Source organism: Marmota flaviventris, chromosome 10 (assembly GCF_047511675.1).
Source record: "Marmota flaviventris isolate mMarFla1 chromosome 10, mMarFla1.hap1, whole genome shotgun sequence".
NCBI classification, from domain to species: Eukaryota; Metazoa; Chordata; class Mammalia; order Rodentia; family Sciuridae; genus Marmota; species Marmota flaviventris.
In genome coordinates, this window is record NC_092507.1 from 27,251,351 (window position 1) to 27,277,167 (window position 25,817).

Genomic DNA, 25,817 nt, shown 5'->3' on the forward strand with positions numbered 1-25,817 from the left:
TGAGGAGAATTACTGCATGGGGCTCTGCAGGGCTATCCAGTCAGCCTTAACTGGGAATGTGTGGACTGTGGCCTGCGGCACTGAGCCTCACCACTCAGGGCATCTGCCCTTCAGCCACTTTTCTCTGAACACTCCCAGCTGCAAAACAGCAGGACAGAGTTGCTTTCTGCTGAGCAGCAGCAAGAAGGATGGTTTTCTGTGACACATGGGGCCCTGGCCACTCCCTGGGGAAAGAACAGGGAGCTACAGGATATGTGGGTTCTCACCTGGTGCAGGGCTTCCACCACGCGTACCACGTCATAGAAGATAACCACAGTCTCCCGCTCGCTAAGCCTCTTCTCCTTGATGACGTAGTGTTGCAAGTTGATCAAGTCAGCAGTCTTGTCACTGAAGTCGTGTGCACAGAGGCAGTCCAGGACAAGGCAGATGCGCTTCTTCATCTTCTTAACCATTCGGCTAGATTCTGTATCCTCAACAATTTCACAGGTGCGATCCTGAGAGGTAAGTGGGCAGACAGGGCTTGACTGTGGACCCAGCAGGGCCAAGGCCAGGGGTTTGGGATCTCCTCAGGAGCTGTACACTCAAACCAACCAGAGCCTGGATGAAGACTGCAGGTGTGGGAGGTGGAAGAATGAGGCCCAAGGAGCCAGATGGAGTGCTTAACACAACTCAGCTTCCCCACACCAAGTGCCAAGACCAATGGGCTGAGGATAAAACATCTCAGGTTAAGAATTCATACTTTGCTCATAATGCAAAGGACTAGCATCTGAGCTGAGCATTTAAAGTCAACTGGGTATTTAAACCCTAATGCTCAGGCAGCAAAAGTGGGCCTTGGGGCATCTTCCTTCCACAACACTCCCACCAAGGTAACTGGCTTTAAAATGACCACATCACCAACACTTTTTCTCACTAATGTAACTTCCTTTCAATGTCCATTATGATAGACACAGTTAAGTTAAAGAGTAGTCAATCCTAAAAGGCTCCAAGAGTCACACAGTTCTGTGTCCAACACAACTGTTTTCCCAGGTTGCAGCATTCCCAGGTAGTCACATAATCATGGCTAAGAGTGTGGCTCTGTCCTCAGAAAGCTGGGTTTGGCCCCAGCTTCTCCTTGTCTTAGCTGTGGGACCTGGGGTAATTTTCTTAACCTCCCTGAGTCTCTGGTTCCTCATCTGTAAAAGGGAGCTGGCAATACCCCTCCCCAATTGTTGAGAATTAGAAATGAGAGAACTTATGTCCAGTGTCAAAGCCAGGGCTCAGTAGGTGGGCACTGTGACCTACACTGTGGATACAAGAATCACTCTCCTTGTTGCAAAGTATTCCAAGTGAGATAAAAATAAGGACAACATGGAGACTTTAATCCCATCATCTTAAGGAGGCCCGTGGTGTCATCCCAAACAGGCTGACATAAACCATCGCCAAACTTTCAAAGATGTCAGAGATGAAATACTAAAAAATCACAAATACCCTCAATGCTTTCATATTTAAAGGAAACACTCTAACCTTTAGAATTGCCTGATGATACTCTGAGTTGCCTCTAACTGCAAATCTAAGAATGAGACCTTATGGGGTATGGATGTGGGATGTGGGTGGCATTTTCCATTTGTTTTGTCAGGAAATCAAGTTGATGAGGAGTTGTTATTCTTGAAACAACAATGATGATGAGAATGTGCCACAACTGCTGGGTGTGTTACACATACACTCATTAATCTTCCTGGCCACCCTTTGAGGGAGGTGCCATTATTGCTTTCTCCATTTTACAGATAAGGAGTCTAAGACTCAAGTCCAGAGCCTGACTCCAGGGCTATCAGCTTCAAAATGTGTGTCCTCCCTGGAATGCTACTGCCTCTCAAACATCAGATCTGCCTTAGGAGCTGGCCCTGGGCAGGCTGGCTGAAGGTTCTGCACAAGCTCTGCCAACACAGAGGCTGCTCCCAGGCCTGAGCTGGGGGCCTCCTGGTCATCCTGGCTCTTCATTACGAGAGAGAGAGACAGCTTCATTTCTGCCCCAGGATGGCTCTTCTCAGAGTATCATCTGCTAACCAGTACCTGTACCGAGGAACCTGGAACATCAGAGCCTGGAAGCTCAAGGCCATTTGCTGAACCAACTGAAATGCCTGGGCAGACAAAAGGCCTGGTGGTGCCTATAAAAATCTAACAAGACCCTTACTGGCCCTTCCTCACTGCCCTCCCTTCTGCCCCAGCATGCCCAGCTCCTGACAATGCAACTGAAAAGAGCCCTGATGTCCTTTTTAATTTTTTTGATAGAAGGGATCAAACCTAGGGTCTTGTGTATGCTAGAAAAACACTTTATCACAGAGCTATACCCTTAGCCCTTTTAAAATTTTTATTGTGAGACAGGATCTTGCTAAATTGCCTAGATTGGCCTCCAACTTGAGATCCTCTTGTCTCAGCCTCCTGAGTAGCTGGTATTATAGGCATGCACTACTATGCCCAATTGAGCCTGGGCATCTTTAAGTGACTTCCTGCTTTCCTTTCTTCTTGGAAAACCAATCTTTCAAAAAAGCCTGGCTGCTGAAAGAAGCTTCTGCACCACAGAAGTGCTATAGAAGCTAGTGTGGCCCCAGCCTGACTTCCACCCACCCCAGAGTTCCTGATACACCCAGCAGGGCAGGTATACTAGTGAGTCATATGCTAGGAGTTGTTCATGGAAACATGTGCTCTCAGCAAGAGAGGTTAGGTGAGGGGTTAGGTGAGGATGGAGAACAGGTCACTCACCTGAAAGAGCCCGTGGTGGTGGACCACACCGTCCTGCGTGTGCAGGAGGGAGAGCAGAGAGTACTCGGTGTGCAGCAGCATCTTGCCCTGCCTCTCCTCCTGGCTCTCTATGCCTTGGTCACCCCTCTCCTCAAGGGTAAGGATCTTGAAGGAAGCACAAAAAGAAAACCAAAAGAACAAACACCTTTCTTTACCCAGCAGAATGACTGCAACAGGGGAAGCAGGGAATTTGCTTTCTACCATGTGATACATGTGCACAACTCACACAAACACACACACACACAGAGTGAAGTGAAACCATTTTTCTTAATGTGACAGGCATGTCATTTATGCACACATAAACCTCTTTAAATCGGGAGTTATTCTGAGCACAACTGTGTGAACTTGATTACTTCCAGGAAAGAAATGGTGCTACTCTTGCTCATGGGAGCAATGCTGGTGTGAAGGTAGAGAGGAGGGTGGAATGGGCTGCCAGGATGGGCCGTGGGTTCCCGTCTCGCTTACCTTCAGTTGATAAAAGTCATCTGTGCCATCCTTCCTTGCCAAACACTGCACAATGCTTGGCACTGGTGAGTTGCCCAAACGAGGACCTAGGGCACAGAGGACCACTGGCTTACTTTTCAGAAGCCCTATTACAATCCCATGTCAAAATCCCATGTGTGTATCACAGTTCATCCCCACTGGACTGACCACTCAATCTCCTGGTGGAGAATTCTCATAGTCTTTTCTCCATAAATAGAGAGGGATGCCTACAATCCAGTTACTTGGGAGGCTGAGGCCGGATGATCACAAGTTTGAGGCCAGCCTTGATAATTTAGTGAGAACTTTTCTCAAAATATATAATAATAAAAGAGGACTGAGGATGTGGCTTAGTGGTAGAGCGGTACCAAATTCAGTTTCTGGTACCAAAAAAAAAAAGAAAGAAAGAAAAGTGGGGGGAGAGATAGAGACCGAGATGGGGGGGGGAGGGAGAGGGGGAGAGGGGGGAAAGGGAGAGAGGGAGGGAGGGAGGGAGGGAGGGAGGGAGGGAGGAAGAGGGTAAGGGTGAGGGAGAAAAGGAAAAAGGATGTGTATGCATCTAGTATCTGCCTGAGATGCACTTGGCTTTTGATGGCACATTCCTCAAAACAAAGGTTTTTACTTATACTGGAATTTCTAGGGAGCATCTGTGAGAAAAGGCTGCCAAATGACCCTCTAACCCAGTGACCCCAGAGTGAGGATCTAGGACACTACAGCTTAACAGGTTCCCCTAGTGATTTCAATATAGCTACCTGATCTCTGCTAAGTGCCAGTTGTTGGGACCTTCTGTATTTCTGCAGACACATGGTGCTTGCTGTCCCGGAACAGCATCTCCCTGATCTTTCAGAGCAGAAAGATGATCACGTCACAATGCCACTGCTCTTGAAAAATCCTTAACAGTTACCTACTTTTTTTTTTTTCCTTGTGGTGCTGGGAATTGAACTCAGGGCCTCGTGCATGCTAGACAAGTGCTCTACTACTGAGCTACATCATCAGCCTCTGCTGTTCTTTTTTTTGTGGGGAAGGGTACCTGAACTCAGGGGCACTTGACCACTGAGCCACATCCCTATCCCTATTCTGTATTTTGTTTAGAGACAGGGTCTCACAGAGTTGCTTAGGGCCTTGCTAAATTGCGGAGGCTGGTTTTGAACTTGCATGTGCCACTGCAAGTGGCTGCTATTCTTAACATACAACCCAAACTCCTTCCTTTGTTCTCTAAGGGCTTGCATGATTTGTTCCAACCCACCTTTCTAAGTTTTTTTGCTTTTGTGTGCAATTCTGGAGATTGAACTCAGGACCTCTTTTATGTCCTGCCCACCTTCTAACTTGTACATTCCATTACTGCACTGTCCCATCCCCGCATCCTAACAGGCTCTTAATTCCTAACACAGTCGGCCCTTTCCTTCCTTTGCACCTCTGCACAAGCTGTCCCTTCTGCCTGGAATTCTTCCCCCTGATTTTCACATGGCTGCTCCTTCTCATGCTGGGGTGTCAGCTTGAGTGTCACTTCCTCAGAGTCATTTCTTGGTTGCACTATCTACAGGTCTTTCTCATTCTCACACCATCTGTTTACTTCCTTCACAACTTTTCAAGCACCAGTGATGATCTTATTTCTTGTTTACTCTGTTTATTTCTAACTAGAGTGTTAAATTCCATGAGGGCAGGAACTTATCTGTCTTTATCATTGCTGTATCCCTGGCAAACAGCACAGGCCTGGTATGCAGTAAGTACCATTAACTATTTGATGAATGTCTGAAGTCTGAGCTATCTCCTATGCCCATAAGTCCAAAATGTTGTCCCAAAGCAAAAGTCATACCTGGCCTCTAGCAACACGAGAATCAGGGTCCCCTGAGGACCTACATCACCTGCAACCCTGACCATATGACTTGCTGGCCTCAGATATTATGTAGAAACACCAGCTGCTCCTCTGGCCTACTGGGAACAACCAATTCTACGGGATTTCTGTACATATAAGAAGGGTTAGGGTTGCTATACAAAATACTCTGTGAAATTAATCATGCCATCTAAGAATAGTCAAAGTAGTGTCTTCAATGATGAACCTTGGGTTCTAATTTGGTTATGTGTTTGCTGTGGGTACACTGATCTAAGGCTGGTATGACAACAACAGAACTGATAACCATTGGCAGAGTGATCTAGGGGCTGGTCTTTCAGTGACATAATGCTCTAAATTCAATCCCCAGCGTTATAAAAACAAAACCAAAAAGCCACAACAACAAAATGAAGTGGTAAAGTGAAGGTTCAGGCTGAAGGCTGGTCAGGACCACACTCTGCTGTCTGCCAGTCTGACTGTGTGAGCCCACATGCCAGGCCCTACCCTGAACACACCCACCCACTTTGTTGGAGACTTACCGAGGATGAATGGTCCAGCTCTCTTGGCGTTATTTCCAGAAATCCCACTCCCTAGAGCCTTTGCTCTGGCCGACGTTTCCCCAGCTCCTCTGTCTGATGCTCTCCGCTTCATTCTCAGCTCTAGACAAGACAGAAAAGATCTCATTTGATGAATAAGTCGGCAGCCTCCCTTACGCCAACCTGGTCTGTGAATCTGATTCAGGAACAATCACACACTACCACTGCTGGCCCTCCACTGTTGCTGCTGCCTCCTCCCCACCTGGAGGAGCATCCGAGGTTCCCAGTGACAAAGAACTACATACAGTTCTTTCACTTGGGATTAATTAGGTGCTAACAGAGGGTATCCTTTAAGGCAGCAGATAGGAGCCACATAATTGGGGAGCCAGCCTGATGCAAAAGGGTTGGTGAAATGCAGAGGAGGAATCTGGGCTTTATAGAGATGACAAAGCCAAAGAGGAGCCTGAGAGACAACACAGGCAGACAGGAGGGGAGCCAGTCCCATCCAACTGCACCCAGCCCTAAAGCACCTGTGCCCATGGTGAGGCCTGCCTCCACAAACACATACAGCCAGAGGGTCCATGGTGCCCACTCCCTGGGCCATGTCTGAGGAGTGCTGGGGCATGGGCCCTAGGAAATGACCTGTTATACAGGAGGCCGGGTACACCTGTGCCCATGAAGGATGAGGAGTACAGCCCAGAGGACTTCCCCACCTAAAATTTGAGCTCCTCTGAAATGAAAGAACACCCAAGTTTTCAATGGGTGAGGGGGGTCTACTTCCTCTTCCCTCTCCTACTTTTAAATTTTTCTTTAATTACTCCACATTATTATTATTTTTTTTTATATTTATTTTTTTTCAGTTTTCGGCGGACACAGCATCTTTGTTTGTATGTGGTGCTGAGGATCGAACCCGGGCTACACGCATGCCAGGCGAGCACACTACCGGTTGAGCCACATCCCCAGCCCCAATTACTCCACATTATGTACAACCACAAAAATGGGATCCTAATCAGAATAAGTTATATTCCATGTACGTATAAGATGTCAAAATACGCTCTGTCATGTATATCTAAAAAAAAAATAAAGAAAGAAATGAATTTTTTTTTAAAATGTCTGTTCGAGTTCAGCACAAACCCAATATTTTTTTAAAGAGAGAGAGAGAGAATTTTTAATATTTTATTTTTTATTTGGCAAGCACAACAACATCTTTGTTTGTATGTGGTGGGTGGGTGCTAAGGATCAAACCCAGGCCGCACGCATACCAGGTGAGCGCGCTACAGCTTGAGCCACATCCCCAGCCCGAAATGAATTTTTTTCTCTTTAATTAAAGGGAAAAAAATACAATGTGCACATAAAGTCGGATGAAGAGCACCACTGGAGTTCGCTGATCACTGACTTGCTAATAATCCCCATCTCCCCCAGGCGTTCAATAAAAGGGGCCATAGGAGCCCTTTTATTCTAGTTTCTGGACAACAACAACCTCTCGACATGGATTTAAAAACAACAAAGAAAGAGTTGTTTCTTTCAGAAAGTCAGACGTCTCAGGAAAGCAAAGCCCAGAGGTGATGAGCAATGAAAGGTGCACACAAGGAAGGCAGGGCTCACAGGCTGCTCAGTGTGGCGAGGACTCAGGCAACATCTCCCTGAGTAGGTATCAGGGGTGTGCCAGGCAAGGACCCTCTAGAGGAGGGGTCTGGGTGAGCAAATCCAGAGGTAAGAAATGGCACAAAAGTAACAAGTTCCAAGTAGTCTGTGTTGCTGTAGTTCCAATGTGAGGCAGGGAGTGGTAACCAGGGGCCCAGAGAGAGAAACCAGATGACCACATTAGGGTTGTAGCCGCCACCCTTCCCTAAGGGCCCAGAACAACAACATTCTCCCGTAAATTCTTTCTTCACATAAAAATAATTGATGTTCCCTGTAGAAACACTAGAGAACACAGATGTCGGAAAACAAACAAACAAACAAGGAAGTGTCCTCTCACCACCCAGATGCAACTGCTGTTAACATTCAGACAGACTTCTCCTGAGTGTATACTAATATTAAAAAAAACTCTTTCATTATTACAACAATTTGCATGAACTGTAATGCCACTTTGTGAGCTTCTTTTTCTCCCACCTATTATAAGTGTGATATTTATAGTATGGGAAATATATCCTAATAAAGCTGTCACCAAAACAAAACAAAACCCACCCTGATAGTCAGGCACAGTGGTACACACCTGTAATCCCAGATACCTAGAAGGCTGAGGCAGGAAGATCACAAGTGTGAGACCAGCCTGGGCAATTTAATGAGACCCCATCTTCAAATAAAAAGTTGGCCAGGATTACTACTGTAATCCCTGTGACCCGGGAAGCTGAGGCAGGAGGATTGTGAATTCAAAGCCAGCCTCAGCAAAAGCAAGGAACAACTCAGTGAGACCCCGTCTCAAAATAAAATATAAAATAGGGCTGGGGATATGGCTCAGTGGTTGAGTGCCCCTGAGTTCAATTCCTAGCACACACACACACATATATATATATGGTTGGGATATAGCTTAGTGGCAGTGGCAAAGTGCCCTTGGCTTCAATTTCCAGTACCAAAACCAAAACCAAACCAAATGTAAAAAACACCCCAAAGAAGATATTCTTTTTTGGTATCATGTGAGACAGCTACAGTTTTCTTGGTATAAATATATTATGACTTATCTGGCCTCTTCCAATATGGACATTCATATTCTTTCCACTATTATTTTTTATTAACAGTCCTGCACATACAAGTATACATTTTGCATCCTTAACTCTCTCAGGATAAATTCAAAGAAGTGAGACTTGAGGGTCAAATGGGGTACACATTTTTAAAGGTATTTAATGATGTATACCACACCAGGCTGTTCTCAAGAAAGCTGTGCTACCAAGTGAGGTGGCACACATCTGTAATCTCAGCAACTCAGGAGGCTGAGGCAAGAGGATTGCAATCTCCAGCCTCAGCAATTTGGCAAGGCCCTAATTCAAAAAGTAAAAAAGTCTAGGGATGCAGCTCTGTGAAAAGTGCTCCTGGGTTCAGTACCCCATTACCTACCTCAAAAAAAAAAAAAAAAAGTCATGCCAACTTCTTCTCCCATCAACTGTGTCGGGGAGAGTCCCAGAACCTGTGCAGGATCATTTTCTTACTCTTAAAAATGACTATTATGATGAATAATAAAAAAGAAGTCTATCATTTAAAAAATTCACATTTAATAATTTCTGAGATTAACCTATCTCACATGCTTACTAGTTGTAGGTATTCTTTTCTTTTTTACATAATACCTCTATTTTATCTATCTATCTATTTATTTTTATGTGGTGCTGAGGATTGAATCCAGGGCCTCACACTTGCTAGGTAAGTGCTCTATCACTGAGCCACAACCCCAGCCTCTGTATGAATTATTTCTTTTGTGAATTTCCTTCATATTTTTTATGAAGGAAATAAATTTTATTGTTCTAATTAGTTACACATGACAGAAAACATTTATGCACTTTATCATGTGTAAATGTAGTATAACTTCTCATTTAAAAAAATATATTTTTTTAGTTGTAGGTGGACACAGTGCCTTTATTTTATGTATTTTTATGTGGTGCTGAGGATCGAACCCAGCACCTCGCACGTGCTAAGATGAGCACTCTACCACTGAACCACAACCACAGCCCCTAATTTCTCATTTTTCTGATTGTACATGTTATAGAATCACATTGGTTTCATTCATATTCTTTCTTCATTTTTTTTACTGTTATATGTCTATTAGTGTTATTGTTTTTAGGAGTCCTTTATATATTAAGGCTATAACTGACATAGAATGCAGTTTTTCCTTCATCTTTAAACTTATTCTGAATATAAAAGGTTAAATTTTATGTAAATATTTTTGTCTTTTCATTTAGTTTGATTTTACTGATATTCCTGAAAGACCTCCCATATCCTGAGAACAGATAGGTATTCAAGAGGTGGGACGAATCCTCACATGCTGCTGTTCTGGCCCTTGATCCAAACACCAGAAGAGCACTGGAAAGATGACCCCACGCACTGTTGGCTTAAGCTACCAGGCTTCCTTCCCATCAGCTATGATTTGTTCTCTGAGCTGGCCACTGGGGAGCAGAGCTACTGCTTCATTCTGAAGAGTGGTTAACTCAGTGGGCTCAGCAGTCCCAAGATGAGTAGAAGCCAGTTAGATCCGAATGTGACCTAAAAAACAGGGAAGAATGAAACTGCTTCTAGAAACATCTTATAAAGATGGGCAGTCTTGCATCTGGCCCAGCATTCCCACTCTTAGCGTGGCTAACTCCTAAGCAACTATCATTTCCTCAAGGAAGCCTGATCCCAGTTAGTCTCATAGTACTCTGTCATTTCCTTCATAGCACTTCCCACATTTTGTAATTATGTATTTATTTGTATGTTTGTATGCTTAATGTCTGTCCGCACCACTAGAAAAATTCCGAACCTCTGAAAGTTCTATAAAGAAAAAACACTCACATACATATGCATGTACTTATATGTGTGTGCTTATATATCTACATGTATCATATATATATTTATAAATATGGGTTTATATATATAAATAAAAGCACTGCACTTCAGCACGTGCACCATGGTTGGTGAGAGTTATTTCCAGGGTTAACAGACCTGTGCTTGTCCTAAGCTGCCCTGGTAATAAATAAATGGTATCACATATTCTGATTCCATCCTCCATCTTCCCTGGGGTGCTGAGCCTCTTCTTCTTCCTGATCCCTGGAGAGCACTGGAGAGCTGCATCACATCTGTGTAGAAGCTTCTTACATCCTACGCATGGTCTAGACGACAGTTTGCCAGGAGGAGCTGCAGCCCAGACAATGAGTGAGCTCAGACCAACCCCACCTACCCCACTCAGGATTCAACTCAAGCAAATGGCACGGGAACTGCTCCAAGACACAGGCAGACAGAAGGATGGGAACAGATGGGCAGGGAGAGGGAGAAGGTGCTGGCGGGGAAGAGGTAGCCAGGCTGCCTCCCTTCCCGAATACCCTTTCATAATACCCAGAGTTGATGGAAGCAAAGCAAGCATGGTGGAGAGGCAAGCTCAGTAGATTGGAAGATGTGGGGGCAGGGCTCACTAGTGAAGAGAGCAAAGATGAAGCTCTTGGGGACACACTTTCCTGCCCCCGCACCCACTGATGCACAGGAAAGATGTTCCCCACCCTCAAATCATCCTAATAAGTGTCCCTCCAGAGACACACCTGCAAGTGGTTCACAGATGCTCCCGTGGGGAGGCCTGCTTGCAAGGATCTTGGCTATACAGTGTGATGATTCAGCTCTGGATACTCTGGTCTCAAGGACTTAGGGCCCTGGCCCTTCCAGAGATAGCTGCTCCTCCTGCTTGAGTGAAGGGTCCTGCCCAGCCTAGCTCAGGTGCCTGCTGTTTCCTGCATTCATTGCTCAGTGTCTTGGCTTAGAAGTAAAGTATCTAGAGCTCTGAACTGGTCAACTCTTCCCTGTTCTATCTTCACATGTCAGCATCAATCTCCTTAGAACCTGAACTTAACAGGAAGACCAGTGAGGCAACAATGGTGGGTGGGGGAAGGGGAGTTGTCAGGAGGGGGCACTGAAGGAGAACCCAGACTGGCAGCTCTGCCTTCTTTAGGCTATAGCTATACTTCTCAGTCTGAAAGCAAGGGCTTCTGTGTGCTTTTACAAGCCTGAGGAGTGGGTGTGCGTCTCATCATGAGAAGGTCTCAACTCTGAGACAGCTAACATAGCATGTGTGAGTAGGGGAAGCCTAGTTTTAGCTATCAATTTGGGGCTAAGGTCATCTAAAGTAGATGGGCAATGTGAGCCTGGCTTTCCCAGCCAGGCTGTAGAGACATAGAAAGGTTCTAAGGCTACAGATGCCCAGAGTCTGGTGGTACAGTGTGCCAGGGTACAGCAGAGTTGGGTGGGATAGCCAGGTAGGACATTGACACAAAGCATTGTTTGGCTTCATGGATATTATCTTCAAAGAGAGGTGGACTGCAAAGAAAGATGGTACTAAACTAAGGAAACAGTCATTGTCCTACCCAGCTTAGTCTGTCCTCAGCTTCAACCACTGTAAGGCAACTGAAGCCTGGCCAGCGTGTGGAGGGTCCAACCACTTACCCAGAAGTGGGCACGGTCCCCACACAGGCACAGAGCAGAGCAAATACCCTTCCCTCAGCAAACATGACAGGCAGCAGTGGGGCCCACACATGTACAAAGGACTACTCTTAACCTCATTCTAGCATCCTTTTAGCAACCTTGGTTTCTGGAGAGACTGAGAGGTCCTTGTAAACCAAAACAATGTAGGAAGAGTCCAAGGACAGTCCCCATAAAGGAACAAACTATGGTCCCATCCCAGTGAATTCCTCACTGTGTGAACGTGCATGCGTTTGCATGTGTGTGGACAAGAACAGCTGGGAGCAATGTTTTGTCAGCAGCTGTCAAAGCCTGCTAGAAGGCAAAGGACTATGTCTACTTTGCAAGGTAACATTAAGCTAACAGCTTCAATATCCAGACTGTCCCTGTCAGTAGTCCCAATCCCCATCCCTAGGTTTTCTGGCTGTGAAAAAAAATCAATCAGTAAGCTGGACATGGTGGTCCACGCCTGTAATCCCAGCAGCTCAGGAGACTGAGGCAGGAGAATTATGAATTTAAAGCCAGCTAATATAAATATATATAAAAAGGGCTGGGGATATGGCTTAGTGGTTGAGTGGCCCCAGTACCAAAAAAAAAAAAAAAAAAAAATCAATCAATCAATAAAAAGGAAGTTTTCCTAAGCTGTGCAGCCTTCTGTCTTCTAGTCTTTACCTCTGATATTATCTACCAAAGGCAGGGATCCTGTACCTCCACTCAACCTACCTGGCACCTGGAGAACTTTTATTCTTTTTTTTTTTTAACCTTATTTTATTTACTTATTATCTTTTAAAATATGTATTTTTTAATTATAATTGGACACAACATATTTTTTTTTTTAATTTTTATGTGGTGCTGAGGATCGAACCCAGTGCCTCAGATGTTCTAGGCAAGCACTCTACCACTGAGCCACAAACCCCAGGCCTTGAAAACTTTTATTCTTTAAAGACATAGCTTCTAACTGTGTGCATTTGTCAAAACAATTGAGCCCATATGATTCAAAGATTTGTGAAATTCACTGAGTTTAAAGACACCACAAATGAAAAAAGCAAGCTGTAAACTGAAGGAACTGGTCAAAGTCAATATTACCAATAATGGAAAAATGACATCATGGGCTTACTGATATGATGTGCTGAACAGATCCATCTATTACTTATGCTATTCCCTCCCCCGCCCAAAAATAATACAAACTGAATCTAATGATGAGACAAATAAATTGAGGTATATTTATCAAAATGGGCCTATATGTTTCAAAAACATCAATGTCAGATAGTCAGAGAAAATCTAAGACACTATTCCACCTTAAAGGAGACTGAAGACATATACCAAGTAAAGGCACGGGGGTAATCCTAGAGGAAAAAAAAAAATATAAAGGATATGATTAAGCAACTGGTAAAATCTGAATATACATTAATATTATCTAATATCAGATAATAGTGTTGTATCAGTTAAATTTCCTGAATTTGAATATTGTGTTGTGGTTACATAGAATTCCTTGTTCTTAGATTGTCCTTGTAATATATGCTGTAGTATTTAGAGGTGAAGGTCATGATGTCTGGAATTTACTCTCAGGCACTCAGAGGCAGAAGAGAAAGTCCAACCTACTAGGATAATTCCCCAAACCCAATGCACAGGTGCAAAGGGCCTGCCTGCTGGGCATGGTGGTGATTACCTGTAATTCTAGTGACTGGAAAGACTGATGCAGGAGGATGACAAATTTAAGGCTAACCTTGGCAACTTAGGGTGACCCTGTCTCAGAATAAAAAATAAAAGGTGGGGATATATCTTAGAGGTAGACTCCACTGGGTTCAATCCCCAGTACCCCCCCAAAAGGGGGAGGGAGTCTACCCTTGGATGCACAGCCATAGTGGCAAAATCTGGAACCTCATACTAGGTAAGAAGAGCCAGGCTGGCATGAACTGGAGTTTTAGTCTTTTAGCATAAAGGAATGGGAAAAAAGTGAGGGTTCCATGCAATCTCCAGGTCCACCACCTTGAGGTGCCTTTGTGTTCACATCCTCAAAGGGTTTCTCTGCACCAGGTGTGGGACAGTGGGGCGCTGCTCTCCTTTAGGCTAATCAGGAAGGATGCAGGAATCACTCCATCTTAGCTGGACAAACAGATTTCAACAGGCTGCAGTATGTCTGTCTGCCATGGAGGTCCTGCAAGGGCTTCCATGATTTTCAGGAAAAAAAACCTAAACTCCTCAGTGAACCTGTCAGACCCAGGCTACATTCCCTGCATCACTGCTCATGTATGTACCCTGTATGCAGCCACAACAAATGACTCATGAGTCCCTAAGTATGCCATGGACATCCCTGCCCTGCCCTTCTCTCTGGCTGGCTCTTCCTTCCAATCCTCACTGAACTGTCACCTTCTGCAGCAGGTCTTCAAGGAAGGCTGCTTGCCAGAGCCAGCTGCTACTCCTCTAATTCCCAGAGAACCACAGCACCACTCTGTCCTCTCCTACTGGGCTGTAACCACTGGTTTATTTGTGATCCTCCATCCCAGGTGGTGGGCTTCTGAAGGCTCAAGTTCAATTTGTCTCTACTTTCTCAGTGTCTAATAAACTGCTTAAAGAGAAAACTGAGGGACTGTCCATTATGCATCTAGAAGGCACTAAAGCCTCTATTGGATAGGAACAGCTGGATAAGGAGATATAAAATATGGTTCTACCCTCCTTGACACTAGAGGCTTAAGTAGGACCAGAGAAAGTACATCTGATACCCTGTCTCTTACCCTGAGCCAGTCAATGTCTGCCAGCTAATGGCAAGAGAGAGGGCATCACAGCTGCAGACAAGGGTCACATTAGTGTTGGGTAGTTTAATGAGGAAAAGTCCCATGTCATAAATGCATGGGGCAGGACAGGGTCTAAATGGGCTGATCACCAATGCTTAAACAGTGATTGCTGCTGGAGAGCCAACCCCGCAGAAGAACCAAACCTGTTCATGACACATGTAGTTTGTGCAGAACTCCTCACCCAAGAAGAGACAGAACACCCCCTGATATAAGAACACCCCTTTTGCAACCAGCACAAAGATCTGCCTTCCTACAGAAAGATGTGCGAATGTGAGAGCCTAGCTACCACTCACACCAGCAACATGTCTTCTAGACCACTCTAGGTTTGTGGTGTGAAGGTCCTTCTGTTGGTCTAAAAAACTCCTACCACTCTCATTATATCTGGAATGACAGGAGAAGACTAGAGGTGAGCCATGTGAATCTGAATATATGATCCAACTAAGATAACCCATGGACCCATGCTTTACAAACCACCTTCCACGCTGGAGGGCTGCCTGTTCCCTCATCAATTCCCAATGAGTCTCTCTGGATGGTGAATTTCAGACTCAAGAGTCCATGTGGGAGGCCCACATTAACTAACTAATTTTTGTACATGTTTTTATAGTTTTCAAAGCACTCGCAAATATTTAATAATAATAGACACCCTCGCCAAACACACAAACATTTCTAGGGGAAAAAATTGAGGTTTAGAGATACTGAGACCTACTTAAAGTCACCTGGCTAGCTACTTAAAGCTGAGACGACATGAACACAGGTTTTCCATCACTGAGTCTCATATTCTATTTACATGACCATGCTGCTTTCGCCACTATTCCCATTCCACCTAACCCTGCATAATTCTAGGAATATCAACCACAGAGAGGGCAGCACCCTCCAGACCTACTGTAAACAAACTGCACTTCTGGAAACTGAGGGCTGCCAAGCCAGAAAGCTGCAGGTGAGTGGGGAAGAGAAGGGCCATGACATTCTGGAGGAGGAATTGTAGAGCCTCTCTGGTCAAAGGGCTAGGTCAAAGGTTGTGTTACCAAGACAGCCTCCCCACAGCCAACCCCCGCCTGTTCTGACCAAGCACTCTGTAAGCCACCCTCACTGCACCTCAATGCTCACATGTAGTTGCATCTACCTGGATCAAGGACTTACCCTACAGACCCATTCTCTATCCACACTCAACCCAAGAAACCAAGCAAAATTCATAGTTCACAGATCTGAGGGCTTCAAACCATGAACCAGTTATCCAAGCGCCAATTGGGAAAAGCAAGATAAATCAAGAGGTCATATACTGGGTTCAAGTCTCAGTTTTTATCACTTGAGGAGACCTCCCTTGTGGCAAATCTTTCCAGGCACCTAGCCTTTTAACTTCCATTTTAGGGGTACTTCCTATTTGCCACAAAGCATTCCTGGGGTTTCCTAGATTCTTTTTTTGTGTGGTGCTGGGAATGGAACCCAGGGTCTTGCACCTGCTATATGCAAGCACTTCACCACGGAGCCACATCCTGGTTCCCCCTCTTTTTTCTTCTTTTCTGGTACTGGGGATTGAACCCCGGGGTCCTTAACCACTGTGCCACAACACAAGCCCCTTTTATTTTTTTTTATTTTGAGACAGGGTCTCACTATGTGTTTAGGGCCTTGCTAAGTTGCTGAGCCTGGCTTTGAACTCACTATCCTCCTTCCTTAGCCTCCCAAGTCACTGGGATTACAGGTGCACACCACCACACCTGGCATCCTAGTCCTTTTTATTTTGAGATAGGCTGGCCTCAAATTTGTGATCCTTTTGCTCCAGCCTCCCAAATATTTGGGATTACAGGCGTGTGCCATTGCACTATTCTCTCTTTAATTCTCACAACTTTTCCCCCTTTATTACTGAAAAAGCAAAGCCTGGAAACAAGGAGGTTCCCTGAGGCCTGTTCTCTTCTACTCCTGCTAGCCTGGCTGGAAGGAGACCCTGTTACAGGGCAATGTCATTCAGTAATGATAGCCATTGCTGAAGGAGGCCTGAATCCTCTCCTTGGTAGCTTGAAGGAACCACTGGGAGCCATTTGCTTTGTGCTCAGGATGGATGCTGGGGGGATGGGGAGGTGGAGGGAGAGGAGGATTAGCAATCCTCTGACTTCAACCAGGATTCCCTGATGACATAGATTGGTGCATGTGCTGTCATCTTCACTGTTCCCAGAGTAATGATTTGGTTCATTTTCAAAATTCAGGATATGCATAGCTCCAATTTGTCAAGAATATATATCACATAATTCTCTAAACACTGGGCTTTACTGCCCAGGAGTTACAAGTGAACCAGGGCTTCTACTCAGAGTTTTCTGGGTACACAGGGTAAATCCCAGCCCCTGAAGCTGCTTTTGCTCCCAGGCTTGTGGGAGAGTACCTGCACCAGCCAGAGAGGAAGTGACTCAGCCAGTGGGAAGTAGGAGGGGTGCTCACAAAGAGGGCCCTGTGCCCAGCCTGCTCTTCCCAGCACATCCACACCAGACCTGTCCTCTATGGCTGCTTTTCCTCAGAATAATTCCAGTGTGCTGAGTACAGCAGGCCAGGGGACCACAAGGGGCTGAAAAGCCCTATGTCTGCAGCTTGGGGAACCAGCTCAGAGTCTCCTCCAGGAGACAGGATTCATGGATTAGCGCCACACCAAGAGACTGTGTAATCATTCTCACACCCCTCTTTACTCCAGTGACTTGAGGAAGTCCCCACTGGGGTCCATTGTGGCCTCTGTGAAGGGTACAAGGAGGATCTGGAAGCTAAAGGTCCCTTGCTCAGAGAATGCCAGAAGAATTCTTAAAGAAAAGCATTGGGGCTGTGCACACAGAGGTGGACAGAAGATCTCTCTGCAGGTTCTTCTGGGGAAAAGATCAGCCAAATAAGAAAACAGTCCCTAGGGGCTGGGGTTGTGACTCAGTGGCAGAGCACTTGCCTCGCACATGTGAGGCCCTGGGTTCAATCCTCAGCACCACATAAAAATAAACAAAATAAAGACATGGCATCCGTCTATAACTAAAAAATATTTTAAAAAAAGGAAAAGAAAACAGTCCCTGGGGATGCTGACAGGCTGGCTTCCCCCTGGGGGCAAAGGACTTTACTAGCAGTCACTTAAGAACCACCAAAACAGGGCTGGGGATGTGGTTCAAGCGATAGCGCGCTCGCCTGGCATGCGTGCGGCCCGGGTTCGATCCTCAGCACCACGTACAAACAAAGATGTTGTGTCCGCCAACAACTAAAAAATAAATATTAAAATTCTCTCTCTCTCTCTCTCTCGCTCTTAAAAAAAAAAAAAAGAACCACCAAAACAGGATCCAGGGCAATGCTACCAGCCCTGTCACCAGCTCACCCCTCCTCCCTACCTCCGGAAGCAGCTGATGTGACAACAAATATCTGTCACTATGTGTGGGTGTTAGAGGAGGAAGGGACAGACTTAATAGCTCTTTCTTGGGCTGTGCTGGTCTGGGATTCCCCTTCTAGAGAAGCAGCCTGGGGAAGCAGCCAAGCACAGTGGCTTGGAAAAAAGTTGTGGTGGTCTTTGACTCTGCAGGGGCCTTCTGTCATGTGCAGCGATAGCAAAGCAAGTCTCTCCTGTGTCATGCCAACCTGCTCCCGCTTCCTTGGGCTAGAAGATTGCAACAAGGGAAATCCTGGCATGAGCATGTGACTCAGGGGCTCCTCAGCTCAAAATATCAGCCATTGCTTTATGTGGTAACTCAGCCCAGGTACAAGGCCTCCATAGGATCCCATGAGGAGTTCAAGTCTTGCTACTCACGACAGCCCAAATCAGGTAGGAGAAAGCAGCAAGAGACCAAAGATGGACTGGTTAAGCCTGAGAGTCACCTCTATGTCCACTGTATGGCCTGGACACATGCTTCTCTGCTAAAAGCCTCCTCACTTAGAGAGGAACACCACTGCCCCTGAGGAGGGTATCTCCAAGGACTGCCAGAAACCAGCATATAGGAGGTACTAGATAAATGTTATCTCTTCCTTCTATCGCAGACTTCCAGAGTCACCCAGGAAAGCCAAGGCTGGATCCAGGTGCATACAATTCCCTGTTTACACTGTTTTCAACAGCAAAAATCACCACAACTGTCCTGTGAAAAAGAGAATTTGGAGTGGGGCCAACAAACTGCCTTTCCTTAATTGCCTCTATAAAAACCTTAAATTAAATTTCACAACTTTGACAGTGAACAATACAGTTTGCTTTTTGAAGTTTTATGGAATGCTGGTGGCTGTGGTTGCTCAGAAGGGCAAGAAGCTGCCTGGTATGATTATAGAGGCAGGCAGCAAGCCCCACCATCAAAGTGCCCCTCAGCTGGCCATTCACGTGGGTGGGCCCATGTAAGAGCCCACCTGCTCTGAGCCACTGAGAGGTCAGACAGGGCTGATGTTGAGGGCCATGAGACATCCCACACGCACTAGCAAGAGCACATTTATTATCGAATGTATGTCTTAAGAGGGGGCTTCTCTATCTCAGGCCCAGAAACTGCACAGAAGATGTAATGAAACTAGAGCCAACAATGAAAAAGAAGAAAATACACATGCCTAGGTCCAGTAATTCTAGATCTGGGGTATACTCAAGTAAGTTTATAAAAATAAATGGGCTTGGGCTGGGGTTGTAGCTCAGTGGTAGAGCACTTGCCTAGCATGTGTGAGGCCTTGGGTTTGATTCTCAGCATCGCATATAAATAAATAAAATAAAGGTCCATTGAAAACTAAAAATATATCAAAATAAAAAAAAGAATGAGCTCAACCAGGGTCCCTATGGAACCATGCACAGTAGCAAAAAACAAAACCAAAAACAATTAAAAACACCCACACATCCCAGAAAGGAAACAACCTAAATATTAGTCCACCCACCAAGACTGACCTGGAAACCTATGTTCCTCTAATAATGGGATGCTATGTAGTCTTTAAGACTAGGTCCATACCTCCTAAGAAAGACATCTATAATAAAGTTATCCCCCAAAAGCAACTGCAGTACTATATGTATAATATGATCCTACTTTTTTAAAATATTAAAACTGGGCACAGTGGCACATTTCTGTGATCCCAGGTACTCGGGAGGCTGAGGAAGGAGGATTACAAGCTCAAGACTAGCCCTGGACAATTTAGCAAGACTCTGTCTCCAAATAAAAGGAGTATTTATCTAGCATGTATGAGGCCCTGGGTTCTACCTCTAGTACCACACACACTAAAACAAAAACCCCTATATCCTTGAATATTGTTATGGTTTGGATGTGAGTTACCCACCAAAAGCTCACGTGTGAGATAATGCAAGAACATTCACAGGTGAAATGATTGGGTTGTGAGAGCTTTAACCCAATCAGTGTATTAATCCTCTGAGGGGATTAACTGAATGGTAACTAAAGGCAGGGAGGGTGCAGCTGGAGGAGGTAGGCTTTGGGGGCGTGGCTTTGGGGTTTATATTTTGTATCCAGTGAGTGGAGTTCTTCTCTGCTTTGATCATCTTGTCTTGAGCCACTTCCCTCCTTCATGTTCTTCCTCCATGATGTTCAGTCTCAACTCCAGCCCCAAGAAATGGAGCCAGCTATCTATGGACTGAGACCTCTGAAACTGATAAACTTTTTCTCCTCTAACTGTTGTTATCAGGTCTTTTAGTCACAGCAGCGAAAAAGCAGATTAAAACAAATATGTGAAGGACACTTCTAGAAGAAATTTAATAGTGGATACCTCCAGGCAATGGACCTAGGGGCCCATTGAGAGGGGGGGTTCTATTTTATATTCTTTGGTATTATTTGACTATTTTACCATAGACTACTATAGCAATAATTTAATAATAACAATTTTTGAGAAACTAAAGATTTTCTGAACTCATTAGAATTATTAAGCACAGTAATGGAATCAAGGGTGGCTGGGCTTCACAGAAGGCAACTTGAGAGGATATGACATAGCAACAGGGGTAAGTTAAGTGGCCCAGATGTATGTGTACCATGCAGGAGATTGAGGATGGAAAGGTCAAGGTCAACATTTCTGGACAGCTTCAACTCTCCTAGGCAGCTTGCAAACATTTCTATGAGGAACTTCCTGATTGCTACATGGCATGAAGAAGGGCTGACAGCTGGCTCAGGAGGCTCCTTTGGTGATACTTACAGATCTTCCAGCAATGACATCACCTGGGCCCCATCATAGCTGGGGCCAGGGTCCTGACTACACAGTGGTGCTAGGCTAAACAGGCTACAGACAAAACACCCTGTGTTTAATCCTCAATACTATAGTGGATACGGGGATTGTTATGCCTATTTTTAAAAAATATTTATTTACTTATTTTAGTTGTAGTTGGACACAATACCTTTATTTTATTTATTTTTTATGTGGTGCTGAGAATCGAACCCAGGGCCCCGCACATGCTAGGCAAGCGCTCTACCAGCGAGCCACAACTCCAGCCCAAGCCACAATTCCAGCCCTGTTATGCCTATTTTATAGAAGCAGAAACTGAGGTTAGAGTGATTTGTTCAAGTTCACTCTGCTAGCAGGTGGCACAGCTGGATTCTGAAGCCAGGTCTGCCTATACCCTTAACTACTACATAAAATAGATTTAAAGTCTTTTTACCCACTACCCATAGGACAGGAGGGGAAAAAACTTGTCTCTAGGCAGTGGGAGTTCCATTCTTCCGGCAAAGAAGGGACTGGCTGAGCTTTGTCAAGGTCCTTTCAAGCTTCAAAGTTCTATGAATCCAAGAGTCTATGTGGACTCACCTCCCTGGGGCCATAGCCTGATCAGGATGGAGGAAGGAAATGGCACAGGTTCCAGAATCGCACAAATGTGGTTGGAAGTCCTGGCTCTGTCCTCACTAGCTCTGAAATGATAGGCTACTTAACCCTTCAGTCTAGTTGTGCTGTTCTATAAAGCAGAGATAAGCCCTCCTTCCTCAGAGTCAATACAGTACTGCAGAGGACTCAGCAAGGGACCTGATGGTTGTGGGGATCCTTCTTTTTTGCTGTTTTGCTTCCGGTTTCTTTAGATGCAAATACCTCAGGGGAAGAATCAGCATAGAATGTACTGAGACACCCTAAACCCATTGAAGCCTGAAGCAACATACTTGCTGCAAAAGTAGCAGGTCTCTTCCTCTCCAGAAATGGCAGATATCAGCAATGGAATGTTGGGTTATGCTAATCTCAAGATCTACAAGGGGCTGAACAGAGCTTCTCCCTAGAAGTACTGCTGTCCCCTTAACATACCTCATATCAGCTTTGCTCCAAACATAGAAAAGTCCTGCTTTTGCCAATTCCTATTCCAATGACCACTCCAACACCACTGGGCTCTTGCCCATCTATTCAACCCGGGAGTAGATAGACTTGCTGGGGGAGTAAGGCTGCTCCAGCTTATAAATGGACAGCCTAGAAATTCTTTTTAAAAAAAGCGAGAGAGATTCTAATTGGGGCAGCAACCCCTCTTCTAGAAATGCATCATGTAGATATCTAAAGATATCTAAAGATAAATTCATATGTATGAAGAAAGTTACATCAGCTTTGGGGAGCCAAAGACAGAAAATAACCTATGTTTATCATCAACAGAGAGCTTGCTGAATAAACTACACTCAAGATGGGACAAAATATGGCCCCAAATGACCCAGACACGTACATGCATGTGCCAGAATGGAACCATTTCTAAGACAGTAAGTAAGTCAAAGCAAGAAAGATCAACTTTCCCCATCCTGGCTCTTCATTACAGAGCCTGGTGTTATACAGAGGCAGCTATGGGCCTAGAATCACTTTCAAGGATACAGTATCATCTGAGCAGGTGGAGAAAAAAATGCTCTTATTTCAGGTCACTTTTCTGTTCATTTAACACCATAACCCAAGGACAAAACCTGTGAAAAACTCCCAAATTCCAACAGGCTTGTTCCCCTCTTCATAGCCTCATTGGATTCAGGGACAGTTCCCAGCTCCCTCAGAACCCAGGGGGACAAGAGGCAGCTTCCTTTTACATCCCTGATGGTTCTGAGTTCTGAGAAGCAAAATTCAATTTGATAACCCAGCATCTGGCAGTGAATCCAATCTCAAGGTCTCTTTCCAAATAGCATCTACAGGGGGTGCTGACAAAGGTCTCTCTCCTCTGAGGGTCTGCTGCTGTTCAGATCCCTCATCTGCTATAGCTTGCTGAATCAGGGTGGCAATCGTCAGACGGAAGGGCTGACTGTATTGGAGTTTCTGAAATTTGATTAAATTCACTCTCTAGTCAAACCTGGACAGAAAAAAGGCAAAGGGAAGCTGCCCTTCTTCAGGTGCTGACTCAGACAAAAGCAGCACACCTGCCCCAAAGCTCAACAGGGTTCCATAGGACTTTGCAATTGATACTCCCCTTGGGGGTAAGCTCAGGGCTTACTGAATGGAGCTGCAGATTCCACTGGCTATTATTTTCTCCCTGAGCCACCAGATCACTGCACTATCATTCACTGTCACCCAAAATCATCACTTCCAAATACTCCTAAAGACCAGTGGATTTCCCCTCAAGCATTTCTGATCTCTGCCCTCCTCCCCATCCCCATCTTCTCTGATCCAAGCCCCCATTAGCCTTTGCTCTGATAACTACCAACAGCCTCCAGCCTTCAACTAATTCCTAATTTTTTTTTTGGTGGTGGGTATGGGGATTGAACCCAGGGTGCTTAAAACACTGAGCCACATACCCAGCCCTTTTTTATATTTTACTTAGAGACAGGGTCTCACTGAGTTGCTAAGTACCTGGCTAATCTGCTGAGGCTGATTTTGAACTTGAGATCCTCCTGCCTCAGCCTGCCAAGTTTCTGGGATTACAGGTGTGAGCCACCTTGCCCAGCTCCAACTGGGACTCCAGTCCATCCTCATCCCACAGCCAGAGGGCTCTTTGGAAGACACAGGTCTAATACTGTATTTCCTCCACTTCAGACATCCATCACTAACAGAATACAAAGTTCAAGCATCTTAGCATGGTGCCTGCTTACCTCTACAGCTTGCCTGTAGCTGTGCTGGAACCCCTGTGGCTCCTAAAATACCACACAGTTGCACCTGTGCCACACTGCTCCCCCTCTGAGTGCTTCATGGACTCCCAGAAAATTCTATTTACTCCTCAAGATCCAGTTCAAGTTCTAAGTACTCTCTGAAGTTTTCAATCTCTTCATCCATTTACTTAGTTCACGCTACATGCTGCACAGACTTCTAGCAGATTCACCAAGCTCTGTGCAAATGTCTATGGGTTAGGTGCCCACCTGTCCCTGCTGGAATACAACTTCCTCCAAGGCAGGGTCTTACTTCTCCTCCTCCTCCTCTTAGTACCCAGCACAAGCCAGCCATACTTGGCAGCTCACGTGTATGCAATTGGGTTTCTGTATTTTGAGTCACCAGACTCATCAAAGTGATTGATGCTTCCTGATTATGCCAATTTAGGTTCCAGACAAGGGTCACTAGTAGGGACTCACAGAAAAATTCTAAATACATTTTCTCCTATGTGTACTTTAAAATGCTGTTTTGTTTTTTCCCCCCTCTGCAGTCCTCCTTCTATTTAAAAAAATGGTTCTTTTAAAAAGCCAAGCTGAATCATCTGCACTGCTCCCATACAGACTGGGTAAACTCCCCATAGATTTTCTTTTCAGAAAGAATATAATAAAAATATAATATAATAAAATTCTTATGATTCCCTCAGGATAGTTCTGACAGCTCAGTGGGAAACATTTCTAGTCACCATGAACTGCTTCAACTAATTCCTAGAAGTTCTTTCCAGCAGCCTGCAGTAAAAGCTAACACTTACCAACCATCTATTTGGTGAGTACCAAGTATTCAACCTGCACCATCTTACTTAATCCTTATAACTGCCCTGCTAGGGAAGTACTCATATTGTTCCTATTTTACAGATGAGAAAGTTGGGCATGGAGAAAATGTTACCCCTAGTGTAGAACCCAGAACCAAATAAACCACTACAATCTACTGCCTTCCTCAAAGGTCAAATTAAAGGCACACATGAGCAAATATATCCCTTACAACCAGCTATCTGAGAGGTCAGCCTCACCTACCCAGCTGTTTAAGTGATCTGCAATCCCAGGAAGAGAAGGGCACATGTGGCAGGCTGGCACTTCTGCACCAGACAGAGAAGCCCAGGCCCATGCAGGGAGTACCCACTTATCTCTGCTTTCTCAGCAGAGACCCCTACCATAGTACCAACACTCCTCCCTCAGAAGCCCACAGTGGTCTCTGAAGAGGGCTCCAGCCTATCAGTCCTCTCCTCTTTCTTTTTTCCTGTAAAAGGATCCCAGGGACATCTATTTAAAATACGGATCAAATCATGTTACTCCTCCACTTAAAAGCTGTTCATGGACTCCCCAGTAACCTGGGCATAAAGTGGTATCCTCTAGTCAACCTATATTGCTTTACCTTGTACCATGCCAATTTCTACACTATATTGAACAATCAGAGGTTCTTGGAATAAACTACGAATCTCTCTTTCTTTCTCAGAACAACACCTTCCTCTTCATTCTCACCTGGCTAAGTTTTCCCCTCCTCTCCTCTGGTCTTGGCTCCACAGTCACTTCTGCCAGGCCCTCCCATGGTATTCGTCACCTCATGTCCCACACCCCAGGCTGAGCTAGCCTTTCTCTGCTGGGCTCCCACAGCACTCTGCTCCTGCTACTATTAGCTTTTTTAGATCACCTTTCAACTATCTTTTTACAGGTCAGTCTTCTTTATCTATACTGTGAGCTCCTTGAAATAGAAACAACTAAGGCCTTGAACTCTACTTAGTGTGGCAGACATGTTCTAGGTGTTTTACATGTGTTAATGTTTAACTCTTCCTAATAACTCTATACTATCACCCTTGTTTTACAGATGAGAATAATGAAGGCACAAAGAGGTTAAACAAAGTGCCCAAGATCAAAGAGCTAGAAAGCTACCAGAATTTGAACTCAGGAAGCTTGGTTCCAAAGCCAACTTCTTTGAGCCACATCCCCAGTCTGCTTTTCAATTTTATTTTGGTAGCAGGAATGGAACCCAGGGCACTTAGCCACTGAGTCACATACCTAGCCAATTTTATTTTTTATTTTGAGACAGGGTCTTGCTAATATGCTGAGGCTGGCTTTGAATTTGCCATCCTCCTGCCTGAGTCCTCACAGCTGCTAGAATTACAGGCCAGCGCTGTAACACCTGCTCCAAAGCCCTCTCTCAACCACCGTATTATACAACACTTGCCTCTCCAGGCAAAAACCCTGTTGTTCTGTGAGGAATGAATGAATGGCCACTACCTTTAGACTGTCTAGATCTAATCCATTAAAAACAGGCAGAGGGAGGTCA

General features: G+C 45.1%; 1 protein-coding gene across 1 annotated transcript in view; it reads right to left on the bottom strand.

Moving 5' to 3' along the window:
• Positions 1–25,817, bottom strand: part of Stk40 (serine/threonine kinase 40) — a 43,611-nt gene that overhangs the window by 16,673 nt on the left and 1,121 nt on the right. The window contains exons 2-5 of the mRNA XM_027936985.2: positions 5,629–5,748; positions 3,244–3,329; positions 2,740–2,883; positions 267–494 (exon numbers count right to left, since the gene is read on the bottom strand). Coding sequence (XP_027792786.1) covers positions 267–494; positions 2,740–2,883; positions 3,244–3,329; positions 5,629–5,740 — 570 coding nt within the window. The 5' untranslated portion in view covers positions 5,741–5,748. The remainder of the gene's footprint in view (positions 1–266; positions 495–2,739; positions 2,884–3,243; positions 3,330–5,628; positions 5,749–25,817) is intronic.